We start from the raw sequence: 26,555 nt of genomic DNA on the forward strand, positions 1-26,555 counted from the left end.
ACAGGGCTTATGGCCAGGTGGTATGCCGTGGCATTTCATCCCCTGAGACCCAGAGAACTAGAAACCGTCTCCTTCCCAACTCAGCCCACAGCCACACCAGACAGCTACGTGTTCAAAGTGCAATGTTTGGGGAAGGTTAGGGAGAGGTGGGGGAGATAAGAGATCAACCGAAGGACTTGTATGCATGCATATAAGAATAACCAATGGACACAAAACACTGGGGGGTGAGGGCATATATGGGAGTGTGGGGGGGAAGCATTGGTAATATATGTACACATATAATACCTTAATAAAAAAAAAGAAAAAAAAAAGTGCAATGTTTTTATTTGGGTTTATCACAGAGGTTGATAAACATTTATCCATATAAAATATCGTGGTATTTATCCATATAAAATAACATAACAAGGATTGCAGGCATAAATAAGAATGAGTCTAACTATTCTGTTTTTATAATGCACAGTCCTTTCTGTTGATTATAAGTAAGAAGACAATGAGGTCAAGATGCAGGAATTTTCAAATTCAATTTCAGCATTTTCCAAAGATTGAATTATAGAACTAAGGACACGTACAAAAAAAAAGACGATTTCCTAAAATGGAACCAGCCACCTTGAAAAGTATTTTGAAAAACATGGTAGAAGTTTTAATACTTCAGAAGATAAAGGGTTGCTAGTTGGCCTGGCCTCCAGGCCCCGCACCCGCTGGGAGCTGCCGGGCTTCGGTGAAGTGGTGTAACCTGCCCTTGGAATGTCTTCTCAGACACAGACAAAATCGCTCTTGCTTTTGGTCCAGAAACACAGACAGGGCTCCCTCCTTGCTGATGACTCTTGAATAGAAGCTTTGGCTTTTATTATGCATTTGGCCTCACGATCTTCATTGACAAATAGTTCTGGAAAGGAAGCAAAGACAGCGTGAAATCTATATATTTAAGCGAGGGGTTTCTAGGCCTCGACACTATTGACATTTAGGACCAGATGATTCCTTCTTGTTGGGGGCTGTCCTGGACATCACAGGATGTTCGGCAGCATCCCTGGCCTGTCCCCTACCCACTAATGCCAGTAGGTAGCACCCACCCCCACCCCCCGCTATTGTGACAACCAAAATGTCTCCAGACATTGCTAAATGCCCTCTGGGGAGCAAAATCTCCCCCAGGTGAGAACCACTATTCAAATCAATAGGATCTAGGTCAAGCAAAAGAAATAACTATGAGGAGTTTTTTAAATGGTCAAGACAGATTGACCTATAACTAGAAAATAGTGTACATGCACTTACAGTGAAACTGAAAGTATTATCCTGGGGGAAACAAAGACATGACATCTCGGGTGTTGCGGTTGTGTGACTATGCTCCTCAACACAAACTACTCTGTTATGATGAGTGTGAATTGAAGTAAGAGTATCTGAATGCCTGGCAAACTGGTCTTTAATGTCCCCACCTTGTTGAAACCATTCTCAGCAATTGGGTCTTGTGTTCATCTGTTGATATCCCTATTGCAGTTTGCCTCTCATAGTAGTTTACTTGTTCATATGTCTGCTTGTCCCTGGGCTATGAACTACTTGTGGGCAGAAATCATGCCTTGGTTATGTGCGTACCCCAATTCCTAGCCTATGGTAGATACTCAATAAATTCCTTGAATGGTGGAATGAAAGCACTACTTGTAGGCACACTGGCAAAATCCCCACTTGGACTTTCACTTATGACTGGGATGATCAAGGGAAAGTTACAGGGAGGTTATGTGATGTGGGTCTTCAACAATGAATAAGATGTTGATAGACAAAACATGGGCAAAGGAACAGCACTGGCAAAGACATCCTGGCAGGTAGGAGCAATACTTGTGTGTGTGTGTGTGTGTGTGTGTGTGTGTGTATGGGGGGGGGGTATCTAGTTTGGGTGGAGTTCAGGGTTTGTGTAGACCTACAAGGGTCCCAGATTTGGAGATCTGTGAGTGCTAAAGGCAGGCAGATCAGTTAGAAATGCTGGCTATAGTCCAGCCATATGTTGATAAAGGCCCGAGAGACTTCTCCTAGAATTCCTAACACCAAAATTATTTTCAGGCCATAAAGTTTTGCCTGGAATTCGTGAAACCCTAAGAATGCAATTCTAACCACAGGTCCCATTACTTTAAATTTTCCAAAGGCTGAACGGTTGTGAGACCACAACTCCTAAGTAAGTCATTCTTCTGAAGAGCATCCAAGGCAAGTAAGTACCAAGTTAGATGACCAACCACAGTTCACACACACACACACACACACACACACACACACACACGGCCAGGACAAGGAGCAGGGACCCGCACCGGTAAGGAGTACAGGAGCACGGCCACGAAGAGCAGCAGGATCAGCAGGAACAGCAGCCCGATGATGACCCACTTAAATCGGCGCCACACGATGAACTTCATGGTCTTACACGGGTTGGTGAACCAGAGGAAGGAGGTTTCTGGTCGGCTGCATTGCAAAGAAATAAATGGTTTACCTACCCAACTCAGGAGGGACAGATATTTTACTGCAGGGCATAACACCATTTTAAAAATATATTAATAACACATAAAGTCAAGAAAAGATATTATTCCCCTTAGTTGGCAAAGAAAGATTCTTGAACCTTTTATAACTTCCTAAGATGTTGAAGGCACCCTGGAAAGGAGAGTGATTAGAATAAAGCCAGATCACCAGCCTTTCTACCCCAACCCCCACTATTAAGTACAGAATGAGAAGGACAAGAGCTAATCCAGTCTATTAAGCCAATGGGAAGGGGGGCTTTCAGCCTGCAGTTGTTTAGGGACGAGAGGACACCGAGAACAAAGAGGGCTCTCACTTTGGTGGGTCCAGCTTGGGGTTCATGTTGGGTTCATCCCTTCCCTTCCCGGCTGGCCTCTCATCGGCCTCCTTCTCATTAAGGATTTCCAACGTCATCTCCACTTTCCCCTTCAGTAAAGCAGAACAGGTTAAACACATGACATCATGCTTCACAAATATTTTCACTTCAGCCCAAGGAGTATTCCCTGAGCAACGATTTTTATTCTTGTAAAACAATCCCAAGATTGCCTTAGATTTTCCTCAGGAGATTTCATCACATTTCCTCTTCCATGTGTTTCTGAACTGGCTCCTTGTGGGAACCCGAGAGGACAAATTGCTTCCCCTCCTCCCTGCTCCCTGCCTGTCACTCTCTGTATCCCCATCATTCTTTCTCACATCCATCTCCTTGCCTCTGCACACACCTTCCTTTGTAAGTCTACGTGGACACAGATTAACCTGAGTGCTGCTAATAACAATGTCTAATATTTATGGAGCATTAACTGTAGACTCCAGGCAGCCCACATGCTTCAGGCTTACCAGGGACCACCCACGGCCCAGAGCTGTGCAGATACTTAGTGGGTCCTCAGTGTATGCTAACTGAATAAACAAATGAGTGAGTGAGTGAATGAATGCTGTCTCTCTGAGCCCTGCTCACCCCTTCCTTATGGATAACCTCGTGTAATGCTCGTTGCAATCCTATAAAGCAGGTACTGTTGCTGTCCTCAAGTGCACATGTGGAAAACAGGCTGAGAGAGGTCTAGAAACTTGCCCACTTGGATAGCCAGGGTTAACTAAGGTTGTAACAATCTAAGTCAACAGCAATTTAAGAACCTCGACCCCGAGATTCGTTTAGGTGGTGGAGCACTGATGCCTCCTATGTTGATGAGCCGGACAAAGCAGGGTGTCTGACTACGGCAAGGTGCTCCATCTCTCCAAGCCTGTGCTTTGAACCTATAAAAAGGGGATAATGTCTAGTTGAGGGGGTTGTTTAGCAGAACTAAGTGAGATTATGTGCAAAGTCATCTCTAAGTGGCAGGCAGCAGCTAAGTGATTTCCTGGGCGAGCTTGGGGGGAGCGATGGACTGCAAAGCGCACAAGGAAACTTTTGAGGTTAATGGGAATATTCTCGATCTTGATTACAGTGGTTTCATGAGTGTATGCAGCTGTCAAAACTCATTAAAGTACACTCTGGATGGGTGCATTTTATTTATGTAAATTATACCTCAAAGCTGTTTTAAGAAACAAGATTATGAATGTAAGGCATTTAGCATGTTGACTGCTTCATAATTAGTGATGTGAAATCTTAACTAGTATTAATACTTAAGGAATTAGGTAGTCTTTTGTGCCAGAGCATAGTGACCTGCACTCTTTTTTGTTTTTAACAGTTTGTGATTTTTAGAGAGAGAAGAAGTAGAGGGAGAGAGAGAGAGAAACATTGATGTGAGAGGCTAACATGGATTGTCTGCCTCCTGCATGCCCCCTTCTGGGGATAAAGCCCACACTCTGGGCATGTGCCCTTGACCTGAATTTGAATCAGCCACCTTCTGGTGCACGAAACAACATCCAACCAGCTGAGCCACACTGGCCAAGGTGACCTGCACTCTCACTTCTATGTCAGAATAGATCCTGAGTTCTCCAAACTCGCTTGTTAAGGCCTTCTTGCTCAATGAATGTCAGCATCTCCACTTCTTTCATCTTTTTTTTTTTTAATTTATGAAAACAGCTCAAATGTGAAGTTCCCTTTTCTGTACTGAACTGCACTAATAGCTCAGCATTAATTAGCCTTCTTGGTGAAGGAGGGTCCCACAGTAGTGCAACCTCTCTGGCTCTCAGTTTTTTGACAATTCCTATCCCTCCACCTTCCACTCAACCCCGAACATCTGCTCATGGACACTTTCTCTTTTGATCCCAGGTACAAGCCATTCTCATAACCTAAAGTCCCACCAATTTAACTCTTCCTTATCTTATCTGGAGTAAATCTGTTAAGAGCAAAACCTAAATGACAAAAGGTGGGAACGACCCCCAGCCAGGAAATGCTCCTACCGCCATCACCCGGGAGCCCTCTTTGTCTGCGTAGCACGGCCACCAGCCTCGCATGGACTTCTGCTCGAAGAGGGAGGCGGTTTTCACTTTAAGGGGGTCCATGGCTTTGAGGTCCGGAATCATGTCCAAATGGCATTTCTCAGATGATTTTGCTGGAATGATGGTGCGATGCAAATCAAGTTCCAGGAAACCTAGCCAGGGAAACAGTGAATTCCATAAGCTTCGTGTGGATCAGCTGTCCTTGACACGGGAGCAGAATGCCCCTGCAGGAGAGGCAGACGGTGATCTTGAACAGGTAATGAGTGCGTTAGAGAAAGGGACCCTGGTTGACGTCGAAAATTCTTCCCAGATAGGATGGAAAGTGGCAGGAGATATACCCGCCCACCACTCGCATCTCACAGAGGACTAGATGTTTTATTTCTCAAAGACAGGAGCATAAACAGAGTTTGTTTACAAGCTCAAAATAGTGAAACGTCTATAGACAAAACTCCCATGAACCTGGATCTGAAAGTTGCTCATATTCGAACGGCCCTGAACATGGTCACGTGGCTTTGGGGAAAGATGCCTGGTACTTAGAACAGGGGGCGCTCTATGGAACAGTCCCGTTCAAGTCTCCCAGGCTAACCCTCAGAAACAGGAGCTTGAGGAGGAACAAAACAGCGCAACAGAAAATGCTCACCAGGGGCTAGGAAGCCCACCAGGCTGCCTGGAGAAGCACATTTTCTCTTCTGTGATGTGAGGCAGTAACGCTTTAGTAGCGCTTTAACAGGCTGTCTTTGGGGTTTGGGGCCTCCCGTGAGAAAATGGATTTGTGTTATGGACCACTGGGACAAGAGCTGGCCTTCAACAGTGACAGCAAAGAGCAAGAGGGCGATTGGGGCAGATTCTCTCTAAACCGCAAGCTAAGTAACAGCCCTTCATCTTAGAATGAAGCCACAGTCCACAATTCACTCAGCTTTCCTTGAGCTCATCCCTGCTTATTTCTCGGCTCTTCTTTGGGTGATAACTATAGTCATTTATCCATTAGCCATTTTAAAATATACTCATTCTCTTTACTTGTTGTCAGACTATTTTGTTGAAATTCCAAAGGAAAACTCTCCACTATTCTGAAATTTCTGGTCCATATGCTTTTGCTTTATTGAGTTAACATTTTTGCATATAAACATATGCAAACATATAAGTTCGCTCAACTCTCATAAAGCACCATGTCAAAGCCACTGCTCTCTGTGCTGTGAGGGGTAAAGGGATGAACAAGTCACAGCCATTGGCCGCAGTGGGCTTTCCCTCCGCCAGGAGAGGCTCTGGGAGCAGGGGCATGAGTTAGCTGCTATAACAGTCGGTTATGAAAAAGTGAGGTCTGAACTGGCAAGTGGCAGAGATCCTGGGAATATGAAATAGATGTGCCTGATGAAGCAGATTACTTCGTTAGCACCACGTGGGGGGAAAGGGCGGACTCACAGAGGACTCCGGGTGCTTTTGCTTGGGGGCTGGGACAATGGAGGGGCTGTGAACAGCAAAAGCAGCTCATGAGGAGAGCAGGTATGAGGCCAGGGAAGAAAGGCTGAGTTAGATTTTAGTGAGGATCAATTGCAGGTGCTGGCCAAACATCAAGGTGAACGTTTCTGGTGGGAATTGGGGCTAATCATCATGCTGTGTAGATAGATAGATAGATAGATAGATAGATAGATAGATAGATGAGATAGATAGATAGATATAGATATAGATATAGATATAGATATAGATATGACACATAACATGCGTAAGTTTAAGGAGCATGTTGTGTTAATTTGATACATTTACATAGTGCAATGTGAGAACAGTTTCTTATTACTACATGTCAGGCTTAGGAGTCAGACCTTGCTGAAAGGTGACAGTGGGAAAACCACTGATGGGCCCTAGGGAAGAGCCAAAGACCCCAGGGAAGGCAAGGGCCTGTATTTATTTTTAATTTAATTTTAAAATGTTTTTATTGAGAGAAAGAAACAGATGTGAGAAACAGACTGACAGGGAATCGAACTGGCGACCTTTCGGTGCACAAGACGATGCTCAACCAACTGAGCCACACCGGCCATGGCCAAAGGCATGCATTGAAAGAGTGGGAGGGAGAAATAGAGCCGGCCAATGAGACAGACCTGGGGCCTGGGAGAGAGAATATCGGAAGAGCACTGTGCTACTTGGGTGGTGGTGGGGGGATGTGTGCCAAGAAACAGACAAGCCCAGGATGTGTGGATGGTACTTAACAGGTACCTTTAGCCCCAGGGGAGGCTGAACCTGGGGGAAAGAATAATGGCTGGGCATGAGGGACCTCAGTGACGTTGGAGAGCAGCCTGGAGGAGGAGGTGCTGAGGAGAGAGAGAGAGCGGATGGTTTGGAAGTAAAGCAGGCAGGGGTGTGGCATCCTTTTGTGAAAACAGGATTTGAGTCTTAACAGCAAGACAGCAGCTGGTACAAGAGCCTCCACGGGGCCTTTGAGCCCACAGAAAGGGGTGGCATTCACTGTGCCCCCTGCTCAGAGGACCCGAGACAGCAGATGAGGAGGCCACAGTGCCCAGAGGACATTCAGGCCGTGAGTGAGCCCCACCCCCACTTCCCCGCAGCACTGGAGATTTAAATACTTGATTCCAAGCTTTAATTCATTTCACCAATTCCAGGCACAATTTCTTAGAGAAAAATATCCAAATGGAAGCCCTACCCAAGTAGTCATCCAGAGAAAACTTGTCATTATCCCAAATCTGGATGATCAGTCTGGGTGGCACCCGAAATTCGGTTTGGTCGATACTCCAGAAATGCTCCTAAAATGACAAGAGAAACAGACAAACCAAATTACACTGATGAGTGGATTCTGCAACCCTCCCCTTGGAAATTCCAGTACCAAGGCATTGGGGCCTTCTCTTTCCTTTGCACCCCAACCTGGAACCCTCTCCCCTTAGCCATAGCCCTCCACCCACGCGTAAGGAGGACAGGTGGGCTCCCCAGGACATCTCAGGCCACCAGCCGGGTGATAAAAAGGATGTCCCAGGCAGCTCCCAAACAGAAGGCTCCCTGCCATGTCCCCATTAGTGTGACTTCCTGGAGTTTGGGGCGTGTTCTTCCCCCACCCCACCCTACCCCACCCCACCCCCGAAGACCACTGAGGCTTGCTTAGATTATCCTCCAAAGCCAGGAGGTTCTAGGCCAGCCACAGTATCCCCTACTGGGGTGTTACTTCTGCTCAGCCACCTTCACACACCCACAGATCTTCCGCCCATCCCCCACGGATGTCTGAGCACACTCATTTCACTGGGGGCACAGATTTTGCTCTTTTATTGCCGCAGATTTAAAATGTCCTGGCATTTTGGGCTTTTGAAAATATTGCTGGGTTTTACATGCTGTGGTCAACTAAGACCCCCAGATCCCTCATACTAGTCAGGTGGAGGGAGGACTGGGTAGGGTTTCCAAGTTCTCACCGCTGGTCCCTGCCTCTGCCTGGGCACTCTGAGCCCCAGATAGTCGCACCTCCACAGCCTAGTTACCCCTGAGCTCCTCTGGCCCAGGAGAAAGGGAAGTCCCCCAGTGCTTCGGGAATTTGAAGGAAGACTGCTGAGTTGCTTCTTGTTTTTCAAGTGACATTCCAAAAATGTGCCCCTTTGCAGGGCCCAGCAGGCCTAGCTCTGAGGGGCTTGGAAGTCCACTCTGCTGTTGTCCGGCCCCACCTGACTGTCCTGTGTGGGCTCACACTCCCAATACCACCAGGACACGGGAGGTCCAGCTCCAGATTCGGGTAAATAGGAAAGGTAACTTAACTAAAGGCCCACCTGACCCACACCCTCTCCTCCCCCATGCCAGTCTGCATGATTCGACATCAGGTTGAGCTCAGTGTCTCTAGAAAGTGCCCTTTGAAAGCATTCATCTCACCTGGCACAGAAAAGTGCTCCCTACAGCATCAGCACTGAGTAGGGCCACATGGGACAGAGGCAGGTATATGTCCATCAGGTGTGGGGAGAGAAGGTGACCAGAAGAGCTAGGGGAAGTCTATAGAATGTGGGGGTAGAAGTGGGATGGAGGACCTACATGAGACATCTGTTACTATTGCCTGCCCAGGTTTTAGGCCCAGGTGTTGGGATGAAAGCACCCAGATTTTTCTTGGAGAGTCCCTTCCTCCCATCCATGCGATTTGGGAAGAACTGACTCCACCCTTCACTCCAGAGCCAGGCCAGTCAGAGCACTGCATCCCAGGCAGCACTGGTTGGTGCAGGAACTGCACATGACTCCTAACAGGCAGAGTGAGGTCCAATTCCAGAAGTCTGGTTGGCACCATTGGGGGCGTTTGTCCTCTTTCTGCTGAGTTGCTGAGAGGGCAGGATGTGAGCCGGGCCTCCACCAGGGAGGGAGGCCCACAGAAGAAGGCTGAGCAGAGCGGTGGAGAAGTGAGAGCAATTTCTAAAGACTCCAGTTCAACCTGGGACCCGGGCATTCCTTAAACCAGCCAGCCCTGGACTTGCCAGTAATGTGAACCAACAAATCACTTTTTGGATATAAGCTGGTTTGAGTTGAGCTCTGTAACTGCGAGTCTTACAAAGTAAGACCACCAGGGCCCTGAACCATCATGAAAATGCCTCTGAAGAAGGGCCATTTCACGTAATTGAATATTTTGCCTCTGTTTGGTTAATTAGTCAAACAGTTCTGCTTATCACGGGAAGAAGTTGGTTTCCCTGTGACATAAACATACACTTGAGTTGTTGTATATATTGATACAAGACGCCCATGTCTACCCTTCACCAGATCCTTCCCCTGGCCACCAACATGTTAGGGCAAGGAAAGTTACATTCCGTATACGTCGAACTACACAAATAGCTGTCGTGGCTGTGTGATGCTGGGCAAGTATCTACCCCGCCGTAAGTCTCAGAGTCGCCATCTGTACCAAGAGGGAGCTCAGCTCATAACCGCCAAGGTGCGGAGCGGCGCCAACATTCTCTGAGTGTCTGTGTTAAGGAGGACCCGGGACATCCACTTCCCGCTGGCATATTTCAGAGCTCACTTTTTTAGCCACAAGACACAGTTGTTCAGCTGGGAGGTAGTCAAATGGGAAAACAAATCTCCAGTTAAAATTCCCTTCGCCATCCAAGGACCTGTAATGGACATCTGTTTTCTGTTTGTTTTCTTCATTGCCAGGAATCCAGCTGAAAAGCAGAGGCAAACAGGCTTAGCTTCGTGTGATTGACAGGTAATCTAGCCGCAAAATTGTGCAGTGATTAGGGGAGTGAAGGGCAGGAGAATTAATGCACTTTTCTTGGGCAGCTTCCAGTTATCTACGGAGCTGGGGGCTGATTTATGAAGGGGAGGCACTCTGTTGCATCCAACACAGGTTGTAGCCAAATAAAATACAATTCCTCTAAAACCAAAGCAGGAAACCCTTTAGACTTCAGTTAACAGGGATAAGGTGAAATTTTCTGGAAAATATCAACAACTTAGCTTCTATTTTGGGAACGTTGGAGCTTGCTGGCTATGATTTTAGTCTTCATAACTATAAATCATCACTGTCTGTCATCAATGCTGATAGGGCTCAATGAATATGAGTTAGTTCTAAATTTCAGCATTTCCTTTTCCATATTTTACGTAAGCAAACAAAACAGACACGACTTTCAGCTTCCTTTTTTTATTTTTCTTAGATCCACTCTGATCATATTAATGAGACTGGCAAGGAAGATATGCTATTTCCATACGCATACCTATGAAAATTCATTTCCATCAGCAATTTAACATCTCAACTTGTGACATTTGTAAAGTTCCCTTGACTTGTGCCTGGCACATAACAGACACTAATTAAATACCTGTTGAAGGAATGAGTGAATGAACATGCCTGGGAAGAAGTTGCTGTCACCTCTGCCTGCTACTGGGAAAACTGCTGGTTCGGAAGCAGGGGCAACACTGGATTTTTAGGCTGGTAACGTGGTTGAATGCATGGTTCTCAACACTGAATGCACATTAGAATTGCATCGGAATCAACCGGGGAGCTTTTAACATCACTGATGCCTGGACCTCACAGACAGAGATTCTTGGTAGGAGGCAGGCCTGGCTGTGAACTTGCGCTGCCACTGGTTCTGAGCTTCATCTCCCATTGGTAAAATGAGATAGGTGACGTGCGCTCCCCTCACATGGCCAACATGAGGACAGATCACTACTTGGAAGGGCCAGAACGGGAAGGGGGAAATCCTTAACTCGTGTTTACAATCATCTACTGTGAACCAGGTAATTAGCACGCCTTATTTTACTCTTCCCAATTGTATATCTATCTCCATTTCGCAAATGAGGAAACGGAGGTTCAGAGAGGCTATCTAACTTACACAAGCTCACACAGCCAGTAAAGGACAGAATTAAGTATAATTCCCAGTCTGTCTGAATCCAAAGTCCAGGCTTGTTACTGTGCCTCAAAGGACCATGGAGACTAGAAAGCGCTAATATTAGGTCCTATTAATAGTGGTGGTATTAACATCAACCAACTACAATAGTTTTACTTTTTGCTGGTCCATTAATTGACTAGATAACTTAGCTGAAAAATTCCTGTTGACAAGTTAAAAAATTCCTTTTGACTCTTGACTTTTAAGCTTTTAACTAATTCACTGAAGAGAGCCCACACTCTCTGGCTAGGACCTCAGTGGCTTCACATCTTGATACAAGACCCCCAAAGCATCACCATCATCTTACCCCAGGCCACTCACCCCCCTTTTTTAGTGAATTTTTTCACATTTAATTTTACATATGAATCTTTTCACATTTTATTTTTTTTTTAAAGTTAGCTACCTTAAGTTTACGTATTTGTGTATACACTTGTATAACTTTGTATGTAATATCCATATGGGGGTAGTACTAGGTATGTTATTTAGGCATTATTTATCTTTTCACATACAGCATTTAGATTTTAATTGCAAATATGAATAGTACTTTAGATTGTGCTTTATTTTTTTTATTAAAAGAGTTTTCTTTTAGTCCGGTATTACTTGAATTTGTTTTCCTGACTTGAAAAAATGTAATGCTTATGATAGTCAAATAAATTTGCAAATATGTAACTAGCTGGAATTAGTTTTCCCGGGGGAATGCTAATAAGAATCTGAAATGAGAAAGAATAATGAATCTGATGAAACACTCCCTGTTTACAGCAAACTTAAATGACAGTAATTATGTTTTTAACAAAGTTTAGATTGAAGGCCACTTGGGATCATAAGTAAAACTTGGTTCTCACTTTATGAACATAGTCGTTTCACAAGTATTATCTTTTTACATATCAAGGATCCTAACTTAGGCTATGTGGAATGCTAATAATACTAGCTAACACCCACATAGTATATTGGTTAATTTTATGTGTCAATGTGACTAGCTATGGGGTGCCCAGATGAAACATTATTTGAGGTGTTTCTCAATGAGATTAGGATTTGAATCAGTGGACTCAGTGAAGTAGATTGCCTTCCCCAATGTGGATGGGCATCGTAAGGCAAAGGAAGGAGGAATTCACCCCTTTTTCTGCTTTACTAATTGATCTGGGATATCTCATTTTATCTTCTCCTGACCTGCAGATGGCAGACTGTGGGACTTCTGGTCTCCATGATCGTGTGAGCCAATTCCTCATATGCATTCTCTCTCTCTCTCTCCCCTCTTGCGCCCCCCCCCCCCCCCCACACACACACACACACTTGTTCTATTTCTCTGGAGAACCCTGACTAATACACATAATGTTTACTATCTGCCAGGCACGATCCTAAATGCTTGGAGTAACTCAATCTCCTGAATATCCCCAAAGCAATAGGTACTTTCATTATCTCTATTTTACACATGAGGAACAGTGAGTTTACTAACTTGTCCAGCTAGTAGAGAGAGTACCAGGATTTCAACCCTGTCAATTTGAGTCCAGAGTCTAGCCTCTTAATCACTATGCCATCCTATACTCAACATCCACGATCAAGGCACAACACGGAACTAACATCCACATGCACTGCTTGGAATTGATTATGCAAGTACCAGAATAATGAACAATAATGCCTCCTCACAGGCTGGAGGCAGGCACTCCGTAAAGGTTGGGGAATCAACGATTGTAAAAAATTCTGTTAATGTTCCCTCTTTTCCATGGACATTAGCTACTGGTAATAAAATATACAGGAAGTGAAACCTTGGAACCTTCCCTTGTTTCTAAAGACACTTATTCAAGGTATCAAGAAGAAATAAAAATGAACTGCATGACTAAGACGTCTCAGAAATAACAAATCTGCTTAATAAACTCAACAAAACCCACTTCTAAAAAAGAGAAATGGAGAAATAGGAGTCAGTTCCTATAGTCATTAATGCCTCTGCTTGTAAACAAGACTCATACAGGTTTTCTTCTCCTTCTGCTCTCTCTGCCTTTGTCTCCCTGGACTTTCCTAAGTAGACTGCATTAAAGAGATAACATACTTTCAGGGAACCAAGAATCCTACACCTCAACGGTGAAAACTAAGGAAGGAGAGAGCGTGTTCCATTCCCGGAGTTTGTCAAAGGTGCTCGCATGCTAACCTTACCCTTTGACATAGATGTCGCTCATCTCCTCTCCTGTGATGCTTTTCTCGTCCAAGATAACGTCCTTGGTGTTCCAGATGATCACACGGAGGTAGAATCTAAAAAGGAGCACATTTTGAAGGTGCTTTTTTCCTCTGGTCCTGCCCCAAGACCCTAGGCCAAGGTAGCAGGGTCTCAAGATCACTTACTTCTTGGCTTTCCGGGGTGTGATGTTGAAAGGAGGGCCTGGTGGGCCCAAACTCTTGGGGAAAACATCCACCCACATCTGCAGTTTTCCCTAAGCCATTCAAAAAGGAAAAGGGAAACAAAGTTACCTATAGGTGGCAGAAACTACAGTTTTCACTCATGTTTCCTAGGTGAAACTCTATCTTTGGGCCTGCTAATTTCTTAGTCCACATAAAGCAAAATAAATAGATAAATAAATAAGTGTTGAAGAGCAAATCCAGATGAATTTTATATCTTCAATGTCATTTAGGCCACCCGCTCCCTACTCTCACCCAGGAGTCTCTGCTGGCTGCATATGCCCACCTGTATCAGAGTCTGAGCCTTCCTGGTTAATAAAATGAGGGGCTTCTCATGACTAACAGCACCCCTAATGCACACATACATGCACACAAACACATTCACTCACAAATACAATCACACACATACACACCCCCTTACAGCCACTTCAAGTTGGGCCCTTCACTCTCAGAACCGTTCTCAAGCTGTCACTCTATTCACCACCACACTGTCTACTTAATGTCAGTCTCAGTTTTGTGACACCCAATGGTGTCTCCATTTAACTCAAGATAGAAAATCAAAATAATGTAAAGTGGTATTTAATTTTGTGAAAGAAAGACTTACAACGTGGTGCTTCCAAAGCAGAGACTCAAACGATGACAAGACCATGACTGTTCCCCCAGCTGGAGGTCTCCCTGACATTGGCTCATAGCGCCCACAGCCAGGAAGATGATTGGCAGGTGTGCCACCATCTCCGTGAGGCCCTACTCAGGCCTTTGACAGCCACAGACAGGCCCATCCATCTGACTGGAATGTTCTTCCAAACAGACGAGGAATGCCATTAGCAAACTATATCGACCATGTGAACCAATTTAAATTCCCCAAACTGCTTTTGGAGGTTCTGTAGACTCTGCCTTCATGACAAAAACAGACTGGCCTTTAAGAAGGTTGCCAAGGAAACCACTAGATTGGCTTCCTGGTGCATTGTGAGCAAAACGAATTAACTGGAGCTCTTGAAAAAGGATATATTTTACTGTGATCCTGACTCTCTTCTAACGAATCTCTCGGGCTCGAGGTTCTACAGTCCATCAAGCCCACTGCAGAACATTAGGCGTCCAGGTGTCTCCTAAGACCCAGCCGCAGTCCGTCCAAGGTGGGGCAACCTATCCTTTCCGCATTTGGAAGTAGAAGGGACTACATTTTAACCCAAAAACTCAGAAGTCTCTGACTGTCTGCATTATTCTTACCCCTGGGAAGGTACCACAGGAAGAGCGCAGACTCAAGGAGACTCAGAGAGAGAAACAGAAAAGAGACAGAGAGAGGCCCTGGTCCAATTTTGTTCTGAGTCATAGTCACTCTCCTTGGCTGGATTTAGTGAATTGATTCTTACAATAAATTCCCCTTTGGGATGAAGCTGATCTGAGTTTCATTTCTATTTCTTGTGTTTCTAAAAGTATCCAAAGGAGACAAGTCAGTGTCAACACGGCCACTACCTCGGGGTTTGAATGGTGGGTCCTGGGAGGTAGGGAGCCCCTTACCTGGGAGATGTGGGGCTGGAAGGTGCTGTGCAGAGTCCTTGTTTCCACATGCTCAGGGACCAGCCCCTGAGTCCTGAGGATGTGAAGGGCGAGGCGCTCGTCAGGGGCCCCGAGGTGCTGGTGCAGGATTTTGTTGGCTTCTGGAATGGAAAGCGGCACTGAAGCAGGGATGGGCATCCAGGAACCTTCCAGCCAGGTGGCCTGAGGGGCTCTCAGCGCGTCATCCCAGACTTTGCAAAATGGTCAGGCAGTTGCCTGTATGCAAACTTCAACTTGAGAAGGAATCATTGATAGAAATAGCGCCTGACCAGGGACCCTGCCCCAGCCAGCTCACACCTGACTTGAAGGCTGCAGTGGCAAAGGGACCAGACACATCCGAATGTGTGAGGCAGCCCTTGTTTATTTTGTGGCCGAGGCTCACTGCCAGACTCTGTTTCCCAGACTCCCTTGCAGTTAAGTGTGGCCATGTGACCAGCCTAAACTAGAATGTAATGCAGGTGGAAGGGACATGCGTGTCACTTCTAGAACGGGCGCGTAAAACCCTCTTGTGCAGAATCGTATATGTGCCTTTCTCTTCTGGATACAGAAGAAATCAGCAACCTTGACACCTGGGCTGAAGAACGGCTGGGCTGTAAGGTGGGAGGGCCTGAGTCCATGCAGCACTGCGTGGAAGAGGGCCACCGACCTGTAGGAATACCTGCTTTGAATTTATGAGGAATACACTTTTATTGTGTGAAACCACTGAAATTTGTAAATTTAATTGTCCCAGCCGCTAGCATCACTGTGGCATTTAAAACACACAGCCCCCAAATTCTTTAACACTCCTACTGAGAGGGGAGGGGGGGTTCCTATATCTTCTCTGAGTCTGGAGACTTATTTGACCACTAAAGAAAGGATGCTGTGTGACTTCTGAGGCTAGGCGCAAAAGACCCCGTGGCTTCTGCCTGGTCCTGCTACGGCACTCACTCTGGGGGATGCCATCCACCATGGAAGGAACATGGGGACCCAGGATTGCCCTATTGGATAAGCCTGAGTAGGTACTCTGAGAAGGTGCCCCAGCTGAGCTCCTGGTCAAGAATTAGCATCCACTGCCGGCTCTGTGAGTGAGCCACCTGGACAATCACCTCGGTCGAGCCTTTGGATGGCTGCAGCCCCAGCTGACACCTGCCAGCAGCCAGCTGTATGAGCAACTCAAGGGAGAACTGCCCGCTTGAGCCCTTCCTGGATCCCTAACCCACAAAACTGAGCAAAACAAAATGATTGTTTTCAGCTGCTAAGTTTTGGGGTAATTTGTTGTGTAACAATAGTAACTGGGACAGTCCTCATGACTGACAGCTTTTGGGGGGTTACTTCTTGATTGTTTGGGGGTACTCTTCTCCACGGGGCTGTGTTGCTGGCCAGTTCATTCCTGACCCCTTTTGCAAGTTATCATGTTAACAGCAGCATCAAGATTTCTTCAACATCCAATCATCCCTAAAATTGACTAAGTCTTCTTCTTCAAAGGGAAAGATGAAGCACAGTTTCTTTCAATGTCAGGAACAAACAGCTGGGGATCCAGAAGCACGTTCATTCCCAGGTGTCTTTGCTCAGCTGTTTTTGGTTATCCCATGAACCCTCCAGGCCAGCACCCCCTCTGGAGAGCCCTCCTTCCCTACACAATACTGAATCATACCGTAGCTCTTGTGCTCTATTAAATTAAGCTTATTGCCATAATGCAGAGAGCTGTTTATGTGTCAGGACAGACTGTATTAGAAATTACTGCTTGGGAAAGAGCAAGACTCAAAGCTCAGACGTGAACCAGATGTGAACTGAGCAGATTCTCTGAACCAACCCCATGCATCCCTGTGCCTTCTCAGAGAAGGGCTGGAAGTTTGATGGCATAAACTTGGAAGAGAAATTCTTGCTTTACCATCTGAGCACTTTGCATTACATGGAAATTAGTCAATTAATAGAATTTCGTGTAAAAGATCGAATGGCTATGACCTAAAAAGGTCAAGTGAAACGTAAGACAGACAAGAAAATGTGTCCACTTTGACACCTGACATGACAGCAAAGCTCTACTACAATGGGGCTTTTGTTAGTGTGTGGAGTCCCCTGTGGTACAATTAGGGGACTGCTCTGCCGGAAACCCTCCCCAGAGCAAACCAGCAATAGAAAGGGTGGTTATACGTTGTAACCAGCGTACAAGGCGCTCACCAAATTCATCCAAACTGTACTCTCGTCCTCCGTATCTGATTCTGCTTCCGTCTTCGGAAAGGACGGGTGGTGGGAAGCCTTTGAATCTGGCTACATTTTTAAGCAGCTGTGTTGGTCTCAATTGATCTCGCCAGGCATTCACTCCAGAACTGTGAATAACACCCCACCCCCGAGTTACTGAAGGGCACACGGTTCTTCTTGGATTCACCCCCCCACACACACCCTTACAGGTGCCCATGTAACAGGGGAGCCAGGAATGTGTTCTACACTTTGGCTTTGCCTAGAAATCCGTTTCAAAGGCCTAAAATCCTCAGTTATTTTGGGCTCAGCCCATTGATCCTCTTTCTCCCCTCCATTTCCTCCTCTGTAAAAAAACGAGTTTGACTGAGACCGCCGTAACTATAATAGGCAAACTCATAAACTAGACATCACGAGCTGTCTCTCATTGGAAACTGTAGAAGAGCACTGGGGAAAGAGGGACATCACAAAACTGATCAATGCGGGGAGGCAGGGGCAGGGAATCCTTGTTTCCAAAGGGCAGGGAATTCTTGCCATCCAACATTGCCTGCTCTCAGTGCTGGCTTCAAGGAGGGGGTGTTCAAAGAACGGGAGCAAGGGGACCAGTTCCCTCAGCACTGCTCCCTATGCCATCCCCAGAGAGCAGGCTCCCACTCCAGGGGCCGGCGTTTTGCATAGACTCCAATGTGAATGGCGCCCCCTGGAGGTGGGTAATGATATGGCCCCGGTTCTCCCTAAAATAATCCTACCATGAAAAACAGTATGTGTCTGACTCAAAGGAGCCGTGGCTCCGGGAAGACAAGCGCTGAGGTGGAGAGCCAAGACTCTCCGGGGTTAATGTTTAGATGGCGCCAACGGTCTACTGCTACATTTATGGCCAAAGCAACTTACACACAGTACTGCTCCGGGATGCCGCAGTGGGACCCAAACCGGGAAAGGAACCGGTTTTCCAGATCAATGATGGTTTCTCCCACTTTTTCATCACGGGTGAAGGTGTCGTAATCATAGACAGAGATTTTCAGATCTTTTTCCTGAGGCAGGTAGCAGCTCAGTTCATACATCCTAAACAAACAAATGCAAGGTTAGCCTCCCCATCATCCCACGCGGTCCTCTCACAAGGCTCTGCGCAGAGAACCCCAGGCAGGGCTGTGACTGCCCCGACTAGGAAAACCAGGTGGGGGGGACGGGGTGGGGGGTACTCGGTAAGTAGTACATATTCCTAATAAGAACAAGAGATTACACACTTGCTCAGGAGAAGATCACGGGCTTTAAATCGTGTGCCTAAGTTTAAGTTCAAATCCCAGCTCTGCTGCTTACTAGCTGGGACCCCAGGCCGGTTACTTAACCTCTCTGTGCTGCTCAGTTTTCTCATCTGTAAGATGGTGATAGTAATACCCACCATCACGGTCAAGTGAAGAAATGCTCAGAAAGCATTTGGCATGAGTGCATTGCTCAAAATGCAACAGTTATAGTAAGAATTCTTCACTATAACAGTATGAGCATTATTATCACGTGCCTATTCGCTGGGGCCCCCAGGCATCTGCCCAGCTGGGAGAGTAGGAGGGCACAAGCACCCTGATGTACAGCCCCGAGCTGTGTCTCTGCTCCATTCCTTCTGCCTGAACAGAGACCACCGCCCCATGGAACATCCTGACTCGCCCCACAGGCCCCCCCCCCTGGGGTGGGGGTGGGGAGTGAGAATGCAATTTGCCAACGCAGCGTGATAGGCAGAGCGCCGAGAAGGCTCCCACTCTCCTCCCAGGCCCTCTGATGCACCACCGTTCCTCACAGGCCTTTCTAGAGCATCCATATTAAAATGCAAACCCTTCTGAGATAAAGGTAAATAACCAAACAGCACTTCCTGTGGGAGGGGAGTACTGTGCAGGTTCTGAGAGCGAGATAAACTGAACACAGAAGCTCCAGAGGGCGGGGTTTGGTTCGGTATTGGCCCCATTCACAGAGGAACGGGTCCCACAGTAGGTGCTCAATAAATGGCAGAAAATTGTGGGAGGCCTCTCCCATCCCCGCCCGCCCTGTGTCTCCTCCCTTCCCCTTGCTCTCTGGTGTGTGGACTGGTTCCTGCCCAAAGAGCCAGGAATGTTCACGAATCCATATGAGCAGAGGGTGTGTGCCAATGGGGCTCTGGAGAAAAGCCGCCAGGGTGTCCCCTGGATAAATCCCAGACTTCTTTAGACCTCGGCAGCCAGGCAGGGGCCTACAGGGGGCAGCAGCCACACGAGAAAAGGAGCTTGGATCACGACCACCCAGGAAGCACTGTAGCCCCAAGTGCCCCATAGCAACAGGGTTCCAATACTGGATTCCAAGGGACCGGCAAATAAGATGAGAACCCCTTCTGATGGCATTCCTCTGAGCACACTAAAGGCTCTGACAAGTCCCGCAGTTATCCTTTTCAACCCAAGTGTCTTGGTTTGATGAAGAAGTCCTTTTTTTTCTTGGAACACACCCATTAAGATTTTACGGAAGACACTGACATCCCATTGCATGTGAGCTGGCTGTGACGTGGTCGGAATATGCTGAATGATGACTGAGGACAGGCATTTTGTCTCTTCCTGAATTCCTCTCCCAGAGTCCCTGAGAGTCTTGCTGAGAAGAAAGCTACCCCCTAAGACAGGCCGGGGACCACAGCCGCCTGAGGGGCTGCAGAGCGGCGTCTCCTGGGCCCCACCTGGCTGGACGGGGGAGGAGGGGGGAGGTCTGCACACACGCCAGACAGGGATTGGCCGAGCAGAGCCTGACAGCATCACTTCCTCCCTGGGTGGCTTCGAGCAAGACTTTTCCTGCCACTTAATTAAGCTTGTGTTTGGCTCCTCTGAGACAAGCGATTCAGACAGGGCCGCCTTTCTCCCTTAAAAGCTGGCTTCCTCCGCTTCCCTGTCTCCCTCACACGGAGCCCTCCTTCCTGCCCTGCGTGCCTTTTCCTGTCTAGACCTCAGGGCTGGATCAGGGGGAGAAAAGGAAAACGATCACATTGCCGAGCCAGAGGATTACTTCCACTCCCTGGCCCGGCACGTGGCCTCGGGGGGTGCAGCGCAGAGGGTGAGCGCGCGCGTGTGTGCCCGGGCGCCGAGTGAGTGTGAGGTCCCCTGTGCATGGGTGTGACGGGGTGTGAGCGAGGGGACAATGGTGTGTGTGAACCTGAGAAGCTTTGAGTGACAAAGACTTCCGTGTGTGTGTGTGTGTGTGTGTGTGTGTGTGTACATGCGCTCGCACGCACGTGTACAGGAGAGAGAGAAAGAATGCCAAAGGTCACAAACCAACAAACACGAATAGAAAAGATGATAAAGCTAGAAATGAACAGGTAGGCCACACGTCAGCCTAGAACTAAGTAGTCTCCCACTTGGCAAGGTTCTTGGAAAATGACCCCGTTTACACAAATGTTTTGTACAAAAAGAGCATTTTTCTATAAGTGGTGGCTCGGCCATGAATATGAAGCATTACCAGGAGTGTTGGGACAATCTGGGGCTTGGAGTCAGGAATTTCTACCTAAATCTTGGCCCCATCATGGAGTAGGCCTGCCCACAGAGCTCTGGGTTTTTCCTTCATCTGTACAGCGGGCCGCTGGTCCCTGCCCTGACAGGGAGACGAAAATCAGACGGCGGCGGCCACAGAGAGCGCCCTGTGGACGCGGTGCCGACGCTGCGGTCAGGTGGCCCGTTAGGCCCTGATTTCCTCTGCGCCTTCGTTTCCTCTGTTTAAAATGGGGGTGAATGGCGCCTGAGGGCTGTTACATTTTTGAGATGTCTTATATAAAACAGCTCAGCATAGCGCCTGCACACAGTAAAAGCTTAGCTAATAACAGCTATCGTTAAGTGCGCACGCAATTTATAAGTGAAAAGTGCCGGTCCTCGTTAGAGGCCACGTGGGTTTGTCTTAGCCTTGAGGAGTCTGATGAGAGCAGTGGCACCGCCCAGAAACAAGTCTGAGTGGCCCCGATGACGGAAATAACGCTATTTCAAGAATCTTCGGGAACTGAAGACAGAGCGGGCAGGACATTCTGACCCCATCACTGTCTGCCCCCTCCTCCGTGTTGATAACAGCCAATAATACGTATATTCGCTGGGTCATAATGGAACCTGAACGTCCCAGAAAACAGCCCAGGCTGGATCCAGGGAGGGAGAACCACGTGGTCACTGCAGGCAAGTCACCAGTCACCCTGCCTACCCTTCTGGTCTGGAACCCACAGACATGGCGGCCTCCCAGGCCTTGGGCCACCCCTGCCCCCACCCCGCCCCCAGGTCTCAGAGCAAATCTCTCCCAGAAGAGCCCAGCCCATGACGGGGTTATTTTCTTCATGACACTTTATACTCCCATGAAAGTCTTTTACTTGTGCATTTTCATATTGATTGTCTGCTCTAAAGACTGGAATTTTAAAAAGTTTATTGTTGAAAATATTACAGCTGTCCTCCTTCTCCCCGCATTGACACCCTCCACTCTGCCTCCGGCCCCTCCCCAGGCCTTCCCCGCACTCTTGTTTGAATATTTGTCCAGTTCATGGCCGCAGGTTCAGAGCCTAGAACAGACTTCGGCACGTGTATCGTTCTTCATTTGCGGGCCAGGAAGAAATGAAGGACTGGGAAACGTTTAGACGGGCACCTTACCTGCCGAAAACCGGGTTGAGGGTGTTGGGTATGTAGTGGTCCCGATCTTCGATTACTTTTTTGCCCAGCGATATTTTTATATACGGGTCACACTGTGAGGACAGAACAGATGGCAGGTTATGTCACTTTCTGGGACAGGTGCAGGTGGGCCTCCATAGCCACTCCCCAAGGCCGTGGCCCTGCGCACCTCAGGCAAGGTCTGAGCAATGTTTCCCCACATGGCACTCGGCCAGCCGCCTTCAGAGCAGGCGTGTGGGGGCCGAGGCGGTGGCAGGGAAGAGTGATAGAGCAGATCTCCTCCGAGGTCACGTCTGTAACGTGAGGATGAACCAGACCGATCCAAGCCCCTCAAGCTCTTAGATAAATGCCCCTCTTGAATGCATTGTTTTGATGGAGTATCTTTCCCCCAATGAGATAACAGGAGCCCCAAAAGAAAGAACATGACAATTACGGTGGTTGATGACTGTAATTATCTTGCTGCAGCAGAAGGCCCACACCCAAACTCTTACCAGGCCATTGTTGTCCTGGGGCTGGAGCTCTAAGCCTCGCACAATGTAAATCCGAACCGTGCATTCCTGTGGGACGCTGTCAGGTAATTCCCGAAACTGCCTGGGAGGGGGCGGCACGCTGGGGTCATCCGGCAGCGGGTAGATTCTAAAGGAGCCCTAGAGAGAGACACGCAGGTGGACTCACAGGGCCCGGGGTGACCTGGGCAGAGGGCACCTGGACAGTGCCCTCCCACCCCCACCCCCCGCACTGAAATTTGCATTCTTCCTGTAGGGAAAGTGAAATAATGATAAAGTAATTATTTAATAGGTTACAGGGAGAAGGGCAGGGCAGAAGCAGGGAGACCGGGTAAAAGTTGGAGGTGGTTTGGACCAGTGTGATGGCAAAGAAGGTGGTAAGAAGTGAGCCTCTGCACATATTTTCAAGAAGGAATAAGGAAATTATTTTAAACCCCCACTAAAGCACTACTTTCCCTTTTTCTTGGGTCACCCCGTAAACCCTCTCCCACTCCAAGGCGAACTTCTGTTCATCCCTCAGGTCTCAGCTGAAAGGTGTTCCCTCTTCCAGGAAATCTCCCTGACTGCCCAGGGCCTGTGTATCCTGTGTCTCCTGCACGCTCTCATCTAAGTCCACACTCACTCCTGTCTCAGCACTGACTTCTGGGTTACAATTGTCTATTTATTGTCTATATTCTTCACTGTTATACTCTCCAGGACCTAACAGGGCTGGGTGTATAGCAGCGGCACAAAGAATGTTTTTTTGAATGAGTGAGCCATCAGGCCTGCTTAAGAGGCCGTACTGTGTATTTTATCCTGAAACCAGCTTAAGCACAAGAGAAAACACTAAAGTTGGATTCAGAACATATGGATTCTAGTTCCAGCTACACTCAGCCAGCCAAGCAGCATGAAGTTAGCACCTAATATGTGCCATGTACTGGGGACCCCAAAATAACCTCAAGAAACCCAGTGTGGCACGGGGATGCTATATAGGTTTGACTCTCATGCCATCTCTGATTGCTCGGTGGGACGCTGTAATGAGGACTTTGAGATCACGTGCAGGGTTCAGTGCTCTGGTCGACTGGCAATGTCTGCTACTGGAAAGGACTGGGAAGCTACAGCACAGCTGCCAAGGATTTGCCAACAGCGGTTGGTTGGAGGGAGGAGCAGTCATGAAAGCAGATACTTACAAGTGAAAGGTGCTTTAATGGGGGCAGGAAGGAACCCAGGCCTGTGGAAGCCTGGAGCAGCAGTGCGTCACTCCGCCAGGAGCAATCAGGGGACACTTCACAAAGAATGGGACATTTGAGCCGGCTTAAAAGAATGAGTAGGAGTTTGTCAGACCACAAAGAGGGAAGGGAGGGCATGGAGGGAAGGAAGGGAGCCTGGTCCAAGGCTCCGAGTTGTGAAAGGACAAGGTGTGTTTGGGGCTTGGGAGAGGTCCTCATGGTATGGGGGAGACAAGTGGCTAAGTCGCTTGTGAAACGCTGGCTCCACCTTAGGAAGGAGTTGAGACTTGATCAGGTGGAAAACCAAACGCTATCTCTAAGCAGTCAAGAAGCACGATTAGGTTTGTACGTTCGGGGGAATGGGCTGGAGTGGGATGAGAAAGGTGGCAAGGACAATCAGTTGGGGAGTTGCCACATCGGCCCTGCTGAAAGCCTGGGAGGGGTGGTGGGCATGGGGAGGGGGCACTCGATCTTGGAGAGGCTGACTCTATAGGATTCCAGGCTGCTTGGCATGAGGAGGAAGAGAGAGACTGAGAATGGCTTTGAGTGTTCTGTTCCTGGCCCCCATTGCCCTTTCCTAGTTAGCGCCTTCTAGCATCTTTCAGATGTCAGAGGACATGACCCTATCTGGAGGCGGGTTGTCCTTTATCCTAGGCCAGTGGTCGGCAAACTCATTAGTCAACAGAGCGGCAAACCGTGGCTCACGAGCCGCAGTTTGCCTACCACTGTCCAAGGCCTATAAAGAAAATAGAGATGGATTTTAAACAGGACAAACACACATAGTACTCACCTTAAACTCTCCTACAACAGAAGGGTCTTCATTCTCGTCTGATTTGCCTCGATACAGCTTGAAAGTTTTTGAGAAGTCTGTCAGGCCCTCGAATTCTGCTACATCCTCTAGTTCACAATCATATATCTGAAAACCATCAACAGAGTCTTAACTTCTCATTAAAATACAGGTGGAGTATAAAACAATAAAAGAAGACCGATAATACCAAATGGGCATGAGGATGGAGATGGAGCAATGGGAAGTCTCAGATTCCTGGCAGGAGTGTAGAAAGACACAACCACTTTGGAAAAAGGTCTGTCATGTTCTTAAGGGGTTAAACAGCCACCTATTCTATAATGCAGAAATTGCAATCCTAGGTACTTATTCAAGAGAAATAAAAACAAGTCCACATGGTACAAGAATGCCCATAGCAGCGTCATCATCAGGTTTCTCAATTTGGATAAACAAATCATGGCCATCCATACAAGGATGAAAAAGGACAAACTAACTGCACACACAACAGCATGATGGATCCCAAAGCTACTATGTTGGGCTAAAGAAGCCACACACAAAATACATACTGTATGCATCCATTTACATGAAGCATAAAAACAGGCAAAATCAATCTATGGTGATGAAATCAGATCTGTTGTCTCTGGGAGTGAGAAAAGGTTGTGGAGAATTGACTGAAATGGGTACAAAGGAGTTTTCCATGATGATGGAAATGTTCCTTGCCTTGTTTTGGCGGTGGTTTACACAAGAGTATACAATGACCAATACTCACGGAATGGATTACTTTATGTATGTAAATTATACCTTGACAAAAAAAAAACTAGAAGAGGAGGAGGGTGAGGAGAAGGGATGAGGAAGAGAAAAGAAAATGAAGGAAGGAAAAAGGATGGACCGTGGGATTGATCGATCAGACCAGTCTGATCATTTTTCTAAATTAGTAATTCTTTACATGCCAGTATTTCTTAAGCTGCATTGAGCTGTTATGACAATAACATGAAAGGATGTGGGTTTTTCCACTTTGATGGGGAAATACATCATTTCTCATTTTAGAGTTTCTTCTCCTATGTATTGTTCTGAAAACTTTCCCATTTGCTTCTACTTGAGTGTATTACAGTCTCAAAAATTGATTGAAGAATTGGAAAACCCAAACATTAACAGAAAGATGATGGATAGTCAGACCTGCCTAGCTCAAGAGCTTGTCTTCTTCCCCCTGGACACACGTGCCCATGGTTGTGATTGTATGCTGCATACGTGTAACAGAGTCAACTTATTAGCCAGTGAAGCTGATGACCGTATGCAGGACTGGATGAAGCATGTTGACATTTCATACGGTTCATGTGACTGTGACTTTTGGGTCCCCGTGGGTCAAAGCGGACAACTGTTGACCTAATTAGTGTGGGGCCAACCCATTCCCAACCCTCTGCCAGATGCCCCAAAGTGGCAGTCACGTAAACATAGATCAACAGCTGTCCTTAAGCCCCTGGAATCTTGGTCAAGCCAAAAGCCACTGCAAGAGGGCTCAACAGGAGGCCAGAGGTGCCCCTGGCCGCTCCCGGCCAGCACGCGCCTTCGGACCTTCCTGTCTTCTGCTTAGCTATGCCTGTGGCCAATTTTAGTGACTGTTGCTCCCCACCCACAGCAGCATAGGCCCAGGTACCTTGAGTTTGGAATAGCCTTTCTGAATATATTGTCCACATTTTTCATGTTCCCCTGTGGAAGCATAAAATTTACTCCACCAGTCAACGACTTCTTCCTCCTAAAGAAAGACATGTCAAGATGGAAAAATCTTTAGTGATGACCAAGATTTCCAATCAATGCAGGAAAACTCATATGTAATAGGCGAGAGAAATAGGTACTTCTGAACCCGAAACAGGCAAGATTACATGACTTTTGTTTACAAGTACAATAGATAAAGCATTCATGACTCTTCTAGAAGCTGGAGGTGAAACAATCCTTGGCCAATAAAATGTGTTTGGCATTACTGCCCACAGCTATACTAGATGATTTCCTTACATCTTATAGATGCAATCAATTCACTTGTTTGCTTTTACTTCTTTATCCTCTTGACTTGATAGTTGCATATACAGATAATAGAT

The 26,555-nt window shown here is 47.2% G+C and overlaps 1 protein-coding gene across 2 annotated transcripts in view; it reads right to left on the reverse strand.

Moving 5' to 3' along the window:
• Nucleotides 1-294: 294 nt before the first annotated feature.
• MYOF (myoferlin) overlaps nt 295-26,555 on the reverse strand; it is a 132,326-nt gene continuing 106,065 nt past the window's right edge. For both annotated transcript variants that reach the window (XM_008156899.3, XM_028133162.2), the window contains 15 exons: nt 26,117-26,215; nt 24,469-24,594; nt 22,456-22,611; nt 21,947-22,038; nt 18,219-18,389; nt 17,310-17,458; nt 15,114-15,253; nt 13,542-13,630; nt 13,356-13,451; nt 9,848-9,989; nt 7,523-7,622; nt 4,831-5,021; nt 2,807-2,916; nt 2,292-2,439; nt 295-886 (listed from right to left, as the gene is read on the reverse strand). In XM_008156899.3, coding sequence (XP_008155121.2) covers nt 848-886; nt 2,292-2,439; nt 2,807-2,916; nt 4,831-5,021; nt 7,523-7,622; nt 9,848-9,989; nt 13,356-13,451; nt 13,542-13,630; nt 15,114-15,253; nt 17,310-17,458; nt 18,219-18,389; nt 21,947-22,038; nt 22,456-22,611; nt 24,469-24,594; nt 26,117-26,215 — 1,848 coding nt within the window. In that variant the 3' untranslated portion in view covers nt 295-847. The remainder of the gene's footprint in view (nt 887-2,291; nt 2,440-2,806; nt 2,917-4,830; nt 5,022-7,522; nt 7,623-9,847; nt 9,990-13,355; nt 13,452-13,541; nt 13,631-15,113; nt 15,254-17,309; nt 17,459-18,218; nt 18,390-21,946; nt 22,039-22,455; nt 22,612-24,468; nt 24,595-26,116; nt 26,216-26,555) is intronic.

The sequence above is a fragment of the Eptesicus fuscus genome, chromosome 17 (assembly GCF_027574615.1).
Source record: "Eptesicus fuscus isolate TK198812 chromosome 17, DD_ASM_mEF_20220401, whole genome shotgun sequence".
NCBI lineage: Eukaryota > Metazoa > Chordata > Mammalia > Chiroptera > Vespertilionidae > Eptesicus > Eptesicus fuscus.